Source organism: Mandrillus leucophaeus, unplaced genomic scaffold (assembly GCF_000951045.1).
Source record: "Mandrillus leucophaeus isolate KB7577 unplaced genomic scaffold, Mleu.le_1.0 Scaffold43, whole genome shotgun sequence".
Classification (NCBI taxonomy): Eukaryota; Metazoa; Chordata; class Mammalia; order Primates; family Cercopithecidae; genus Mandrillus; species Mandrillus leucophaeus.
The window spans coordinates 579,961-587,347 of NW_012104587.1; the positions used below are offsets into that span (position 1 = coordinate 579,961).

At 60.0% G+C, this 7,387-nt stretch overlaps 1 protein-coding gene and 1 long non-coding RNA gene across 2 annotated transcripts in view; one reads left to right on the forward strand and one right to left on the reverse strand.

Annotated features, from left to right (window-relative positions):
* Positions 1-1,277: 1,277 nt before the first annotated feature.
* On the reverse strand, positions 1,278-5,039 carry LOC105549018. The gene is made up of 4 exons (XR_001007493.1): positions 4,865-5,039; positions 4,458-4,739; positions 2,891-2,952; positions 1,278-1,693 (listed from the first exon to the last, which is right to left on the reverse strand). It is a non-coding gene; the product is annotated as an uncharacterized LOC105549018 (long non-coding RNA).
* MYRF (myelin regulatory factor) overlaps positions 2,651-7,387 on the forward strand; it is a 45,831-nt gene continuing 41,094 nt past the window's right edge. The window contains exon 1 of the mRNA XM_011993341.1: positions 2,651-2,698. Coding sequence (XP_011848731.1) covers positions 2,680-2,698 — 19 coding nt within the window. The 5' untranslated portion in view covers positions 2,651-2,679. The remainder of the gene's footprint in view (positions 2,699-7,387) is intronic.

A 7,387-nucleotide genomic window follows, 5' to 3' on the forward strand; every position in this document is an offset into this window, starting at 1 on the left:
ACGAGACGGAGGCGCTGCAGCGCTTCTTCGAAGGTGAGAGACCGCGGGCTGGCGGCGGCGACCCTCTGGCTCTGGGAACCCCCTGCTGATCTCCCCGGGGGCTGGGGCCCCCCGCTGTGCTTCCGCCTCCTCTGGCTGGGACCCTCCTTCAGGCTGGCACCAGCCCGCCAAGACAGGCTGCCGGGGCTGGAAGTCCCCTGGCGGTTACCACCCGCCGCCGCTGAAGTTGGGCTCCCCCTCCCCGCTCCTCAACTCGCAGCTTCCTTGGGACTGTGTCCCCTTCCAGGTCCGGACCTCCTTTGAGCCTTCCAGGACCCGGAACTTTCCCTAAATTGTGACACTCCCGCCCCCAGCAAACTTCCCGAGTCTGGGGACCCTCTACTGTTCTTCCCCAGACCCCAAGCGGGCTAGAACCCCCTTCAAGGCCCAGACCCCCAGCATGCCTTCTAGGACCTTCCATACCTCTTGAGGCTGGACTCCAGCCTGCTTCCCAGAATCTGTGACCCCCACCTAGAGACCAAGACCCCCTGTGTGCCCTTCAGGTTGGCGCCATCACCCTTGACTTCTAGGAGGAGCTGGGACCTCCCCACTGTGCTTCCATGAGGGTAGGACCACTTTAGAGACTGGGACCCCTTGGAGACTGCCACCTGTTTTCCACAATGCTGCCTCTAGTGACTCCTCTGCTGTTTGGGGCTGGGACCCCCCTCCCTAGCATGCTCTCCTAGGGCTGGAACCTTCTTGAAGCTGACATCCCTGCCACCAGTTACCTCTGCTCTCCGAGACCCTTCTAGTGCTGTGAACTCTGTCCCACCAGCCCTCTGAGGCTCCTCAGCACTGTGTCCCCCCAACCCTGGAGCTGCGCCTCTCTGACCTCACCCCCTCAAAGAGTGACCTCACCCCCCCTTGACCCTGAAAGGAGCCCTCTGGGGTGGAATTGACATACACTCCATAATATCTTCTTCTGCCCCCATCCCTACATTGGTTTTGGAGGTCTGCTCCTACATCTAACCAACTCCCTGTCTTTTCCTGGACGGCCCCTGCCCCTCCTGCGGGGCCGCCACTCCTCCTGGTGGTGGGTTCTGGAGGGATGGGACAGCCGTGGGAGGGGGAGGGGAAGTGCAGGCTGGCGCCTCCCAGCTCTCTCCACTTCTCAGAACTTCCCTGGAACATCTAGCCAGACCCTCTGGCCCCCTTTTGTGCCCCTGTCTACCAATGTAGCGAGCCCAGCCCCTGCCCCGAGCTCCCTCTAGTCCCTAAGGCCACATCCTGCTGCTTAGTGCACTGAGAACATTCCTTCATGTGTGAACCTATCAGGGCTGCAGGGCAGGGAACCAGGGCTGAAGTTTCAAGCCCCAGATTCCTGTGGAGTCCTGTGGAAGAGAGAAGCAGCTCTTCCAGTGCCTCAGTTTCTCTCCCTCTGTGACTTGGGAGGTGGGAACCCTTATTCACGCCTACTGGCTGAGCAGCCCAGGCAGGGGCACCCCCAAGCCTCAGTCATCCCACTTCAGGATTCTGGACACCCCACAGACCCAGACCCCAAGAATTCAGGCTTGGACTAGATTGAACGGTTGACTCTGTGCCAGCTGGGCCATCTGAGGGTCTTAGGCAGCCCCCCATCTGTCCCGGGGCTCTGGCTCTCCCCAGACACTGTTGATCCATAGGAGCTCTCAAGGGGCCTGACGCGGTTTGAGGCCTTCAGGGAAGAGGGGACCAGACATTCGTGCCTGCTTGGGTTACTGTTTGGGGGGCCTTAAGCCTGCTGGGTACCCAGAAGACCCGTAGGCCAGGCTCCCTTGACTTCCACACTGCCTTCCTTAGGACCCTGGACCTGGACAGAGAGCAGAGGGGTGGGCCTGGCTGGCCTGGACTCCCTGGCTCTCTCCTGACCATGGGTTGGGGGGTGGGGGCTGACGCCACGGCTTAGCCATGCAGCGGCCTGGCAGCCTGGCGGGGGGAGGCTGCGCTGCTCCCTCCAGAGAGATAAGAGGAGACTCAAGAATGTCTGTGGGGAGCAGGGGAGGGGTGTGAAGCTGCCCGCCTAGGAGGGCTGGGCTGGAAACAGCTCCCAGCCTCTGCGATGGGGGAAGGTGTGGGTGGGCCCGGAGGGCTAGGGTCTCTGGACCACTTGGGAGGGGAAGGCCCATGTGGAGGACCCACTGTAGGTGTGAGCGGGCCTGGGAGCGGCAGGGCCTGGTGTGCTTGTGAGTGTGAGTGTAAAGTGCGAGGGAGCGGGAAGTTGTGCTTCTGAGCCGTGGCTGCGTCACTCTTGAGTGCTCTCACACTCGGGACTGGGGCTGGGGACACCTGAGCTCTCCTCCTGGTCCCCACTTGGCCTTGGTCATCCCTCTGGACAGTTGATAGCGGACCCTGTGATCTCGGCTCTGGGCTGGGAGACTGGGAAAGGGTTTTACTGAAGGGGCTGCAGCACAGCGCGCCCCCTCACTTGACGTGGTGCCCCTCCCTGGGCACACCAAGCATAGGTGCTGGGTCCTGCCCTGTGCCGGTGGTGGGCTGGGGGCTAAGGCGCTTTGGACCTCGGGTGGGAGGCCGGGACAGGGCGGCCCCCTCGAGGCTGGTACAGCCGGGCCCCCGTGACCGCCCGGCTAATCCCCTAGAGAGAGGCAAGGCAGCCCAGATTGGCGGGCACAGGGCCTGCAGAGAGGGGACCCACCGGGCAGGATGCACTGGCTCCCAGCAGGTAACCGGGCCACAGTGTAAGGGGGCCTTGGACCCCAGAGCCAGGGCAGGCACGGGACAGGGCAGCGTCTGAGAATCTGGCCAGGACCTCAGAGTTCTAGTGCAGGCTGGACCACTGAGAGCGGGGTGACTGTCTGTGCCTGGCAGGGAACCCCCAAAGAGCTCTTGCCCTCTTTAGGTCCTTTTTCCTCACCTGCAAGACAGGAGAGGGTGGCAGAGAAGAACCTCAGCTCTGAAGAAGCTCACCACCCAGCCCTGGGGAGGAGGGACGTGTTAGAGTATGAATGGCCGAGCCTGGAAGGGGTGGCTGCTGGCCCCAGATTGTAGGGACACATGAGGCTGGAGTGAGCAGCCCAGTGCCCCCCAGAAAGCAGGTGGGTGTGCAGGGAGCCTTGGAGGATGGAGGGACATCGCCTTCCAGCAGGTGCTGGAGAGACCACTTGGAGTTTAGTGGGGCCTCTGCCTGGCCTCTGGAGCCTTACTAAGGCTAGAGGAGGGAGGCCTGGGATTTCGCCCCTTCTGAAGCTGATGGGTGGCCTGGACTAGTGACTTCCTTCTCTGGCCTCATTCCCCTCCTAGGGTAAGTAAGTGCGTTGGACCAGAGCAGGGGCTTCCAATGTAATTTTTTTTAACCATCAAACAAACTCATAGTCTCCTGATAGGGCAGATACAGTGGATAAGGGGGGCTGGGCTCCCCACAGCCCCTGGAGCACCAGGATACTGGTTCAAAAGCCACCCTTCCCAGCTGTGGGATGGGTGAGGGGAGGGGAATGGTGCTGGCTGAGGCTCAGAGAGAAGGGAGTTGGCCAGAGTTAGCCAGAGCGGACACCTAGCCCCCAGCTCCCTACCCTGCCACCAGTACCTTGGTGTGGGGGGCTACCTGTCAGGTACAAACATCTCTGCCTCTGGAGGGCAGGAAGAGGTCCCAGGTAGAGACTACCTGACGATTTGGAAGAGAGGACCCCCACCTGGACAGGAATCCGGGGCTGAGCTGGGCTGTGTGATGGAGGTGGCACTGTGGCCCGTGTCAGCCTGTCTGTCTCTGTCTGTCCCTGGTGCACCCAGGGAGTAAGTAGATGGGAGGGGTGGCCAGGCACAGGGTTTCCTGACCCCTGACTCCCAGGGAGAGGACCTGCCTCCTGGGTCCATCCAGAGCCCCGCTGAGGACTCCGGTCCTAGCCCCAGTGCATGGAGCTGATTGCCAGACCCGCCCCAGGCCCTGAGCCTGGCAGGGGAGGAAATGGTAGTGGGGGGTCTGACTCATCCCTGTGTCCCCAGCACCCAGTGCAGGGCAGGGGTGGGGAGTGGGCAGGAAGTGTTCTCAGGGTCAGTGGAGGCAACAATGGGTATGTGAACAGAGGCAGTGGGGGTGGGGGACGCACCCCAGAAAGCACCTCTCTGGAGGGCTTGGGGTCAGTGCAGGGGTAAGAAGCAGGCAGTTACTAACCCTTTGGCCTCAGGGACTCTCCTGAGACTGGAAAGCTGGACGGAATGCTCCTTGGGGTCTTAGGTAGAGCCAAGGAGGGCATTTGAGGGCAGAATGGCCTTTTCCCTGGGGGCCTGGCTCCCCACTTACAAACTCCCAAGGGGTTACAGACTGGAGGGCCCTGGTAGCGGAGGCTGCTGGGTAACAGCCCAGCGGGGCTGCTGATTGGCTGTCACCCTTGGACTTTGCCCTCCCTGATAAGGAGCAGGGAGCAGAAATTATTAACTGAATCATTAACCGGGTGGCCCCGCCCTGCCCAGGCAGCCTGCCTTACCTTCCCACCTTCCTCCTTACGGACCTAGCACATTCCTGGGCCTCAGTTTCTCTCATGGCCTTGGGTGCTGGAGTATATGGGGGCCTCCTCTCCTATTTCCAGGCCTTCAGCCCCTGCTGCCACAGGGTGTGGGTACCTCTTGGCTGGGTCTCGGAGTGGGATGATGTAATGGTTCTGTGCATTTGCCAGCGGGGGCAGCTGGGGTCTGTTCCTAGCTCTGCTGCTTACCCACAGTCCTTCTCTTGGCCGTATCAGGGCACCGCTGTGCCTCCGCTTTCTCATCTGTAAAATGGGAATGCAGTTGTAACGGCAGGGCCTCCGTCCCAGGGTTTCTGGGGTGATTAGGTAAGATAGTGCCTGGCCTGCTGAACACTCCATTGGCCCATGGCAGGTGTTCTGCGTCCTACCTTGAAGATTACTGGTCCCCAGGATAGGTCAGTGCCCCTAAGCTTAGGGGGCTTGTTGAGCATGTTCTGTGGTTCTGTGCACAGGGCCTGCACCATGACAGCTTTGGCCCAGCGTGACCTGGTCCTGGTGCCTGGCACATCCAGTAGGCCCACCCCACCTCCCCCTCTGAGATTTGGGTCCTGTTCTTGCTGCCAGCAAGGGGGAGGGGCTTGACTATATTGTGGCTTCATCTGCCGCACCCAGGCTCTTCGCATGTTGTCTTCCTGGAGTCCTGGGGTGCAGTGGAAGGGTGGGTGATGTCCTCCCATTTCTGAGGCATGCTGTGAGGCTGGAGAGGAAGGCGATGATGTATCAGGCTCCCTCAAGGTGGCCACAGCAGAGCTGGGACTGGAGCCTGGGTCCCAGCTGGGTACCAGCCTGGGGTGGGTAGGGAAGGGGCCTCTCCTCCTGACATGCTGAGGAGTGGCTCCAGCATGGGTGGCCACACCAGATGACATCCATGCAGCCTCCTTGACCTCTCTAAGACCTCAGAGCCCTCACTCACATGGTCAAGGTTGCATGACGTGAGCAGTTAGACCCCATGAGTGCCAGGGCCTGGAGTGCAGGGGGAGGGGCAAAGCCCCTGGGTGGGGAGTACAGTTGGGTCCGGAGCCCCCTGCCGGCCTAGATTATGGAGGGGGTTCCTGGGCATTCTGTCCTCCCTGTGCCCCAGGTCACATCAGTAAGGGAAGTTCTCCCTCCAGCTGAACCGGGTCCCTGCAGCCCCCGGAGGGCACACCCACAGCATCTGTCTCTCCTTTGTGGAGTTTGAGGATCCTATCTCCCTCTGGCCTCCCTCACTTCCCCTCTCGTCTCCCTCCATGGCTGGGGGAAGGGGATCCCCATCCCCTGCCCTGCTAGCTTGGAGGCAGGGGGCTGCCTTTAGGGAGTGGAGCTGCATCTGTGACACTGAGTTCACTGAGTGGGGCCTGGCTTCAGCCGGAGCTGCTTAGGGAGGGTCTGACAGCAGGTCAGGAGGGGGCTTGGAGGGAAGAAGAGGAGGCGGGAGCTCTTCCTGGGTGGCCACTAACCTAACCCACACATGGGATGCTGTGCCTGTGGGCCTGGGCCTGCTGTCGGGTCAGTGAGCACTTGTGTACATGCGTGTCCTGGCATACACGCCTGTGAAGTCTGCTGAGGTGTGAACATGCACAGGCATGCTCGTACCTCAGGGCTTTTGCACCGGCTGTCCCTACCATCTGGAACCTTCTAGAATGCTAGGCATTTTACTGCTCTTGTCATCTGACTCTGCTCCCTAGAATGTCAGCTCCATGTGGGCAAGGCTTTTGTCCCTTTTGCTCACTGCTGTAGCCCCAAAGTGGGCACTATGCTTGCCTGACACACAACAGGTGCTCAGTAAATAACTGCCGAATGAATGAAGGCACACAGATGAATGTGGGTGTGCGCATGTGTGTGGGTATGTGAGCGGGGCGTGCCGCTGTGTGTGTCAGTACTGTGTATGCGTGAGTAGGGGGCATGTGGTACGTGATCATGTGCATGTCAGTGGATACCTGACTGCAGAGTGTACTCTTATGTACACGTGTGTGTGTTGCAGTGTGCCTGCCTGGGGCCATACCAGTGCGTAGGCACAGATGGGCACAGGTGACCCTGGTGGAGACCTGTGTCCACCCCAAGCTGCAGGGTCTCTATCTGGCACCTGGTGGCCTGCCTGCTCTGGTCCCTGTGGGAGAGACTAGGAACAGGTCCTAGCCGCTGGCCTTGGTGCTGTTGGACCTGGCTTTGGAGCATGTTGGGGCTGTGAGTTCAGCCTTGTGTTGACCTGAGGACAGGGTGGCAGCTTCGTGGGGACTTGGAGTGGATGTAGCCATAGCCCAAGGGTGGCTAAAGATTTCTGGGACTCGGGCTGGGCGTGGTGGCTCACGCCTGTAATCCCAGCACTTTGGGAGGCCGAGGTGGGTGGATCACAAGGTCAGAAGATTGAGAACATCCTGGCTAGCATGGTGAAACCCCATCTCTACTAAAAATATAAAAAATTAGCCGGGCGTGGTGGTGGGCGCCTGCAGTCCCAGCTACTTGGGAGGCTGAGGCAGGAGAATGGTGTGAACCCGGGAGGCAGAGCTTGCAGTGAGCCGAGACTGAGCCACTGCACTCCAGCCTGGAGATGAGACTCTGTCTCAAAAGAAAAAAAAAAAAAAAAAAAGATTCTGGGTCTCCTAGAAGAGAAGGTTCTCCGGCTGGGCCGGTGGCTCATGCCTGTAATCCCAGCACTTTGGGAGACTGAGGCGGGTGGATCTTGAACACCTGTCAGGAGTTCAAGACCAGCCTGGCCAACATAATGAAATCCTGTCTCTAAAAAAAATGCAACAATTAGCCAGGCATGGTGGCACGCACCTGTAATCCCAGCTTCTTGCAAGGCTGAGGTGGGAGAATCACTTGAACTCAGGAGGCGGAAGTTGCAGTGAGCCGAGATCGCGCCACTGCATTCCCGCCTGGGCAATAGAGTGAAACTTTGTCTCAAAAAA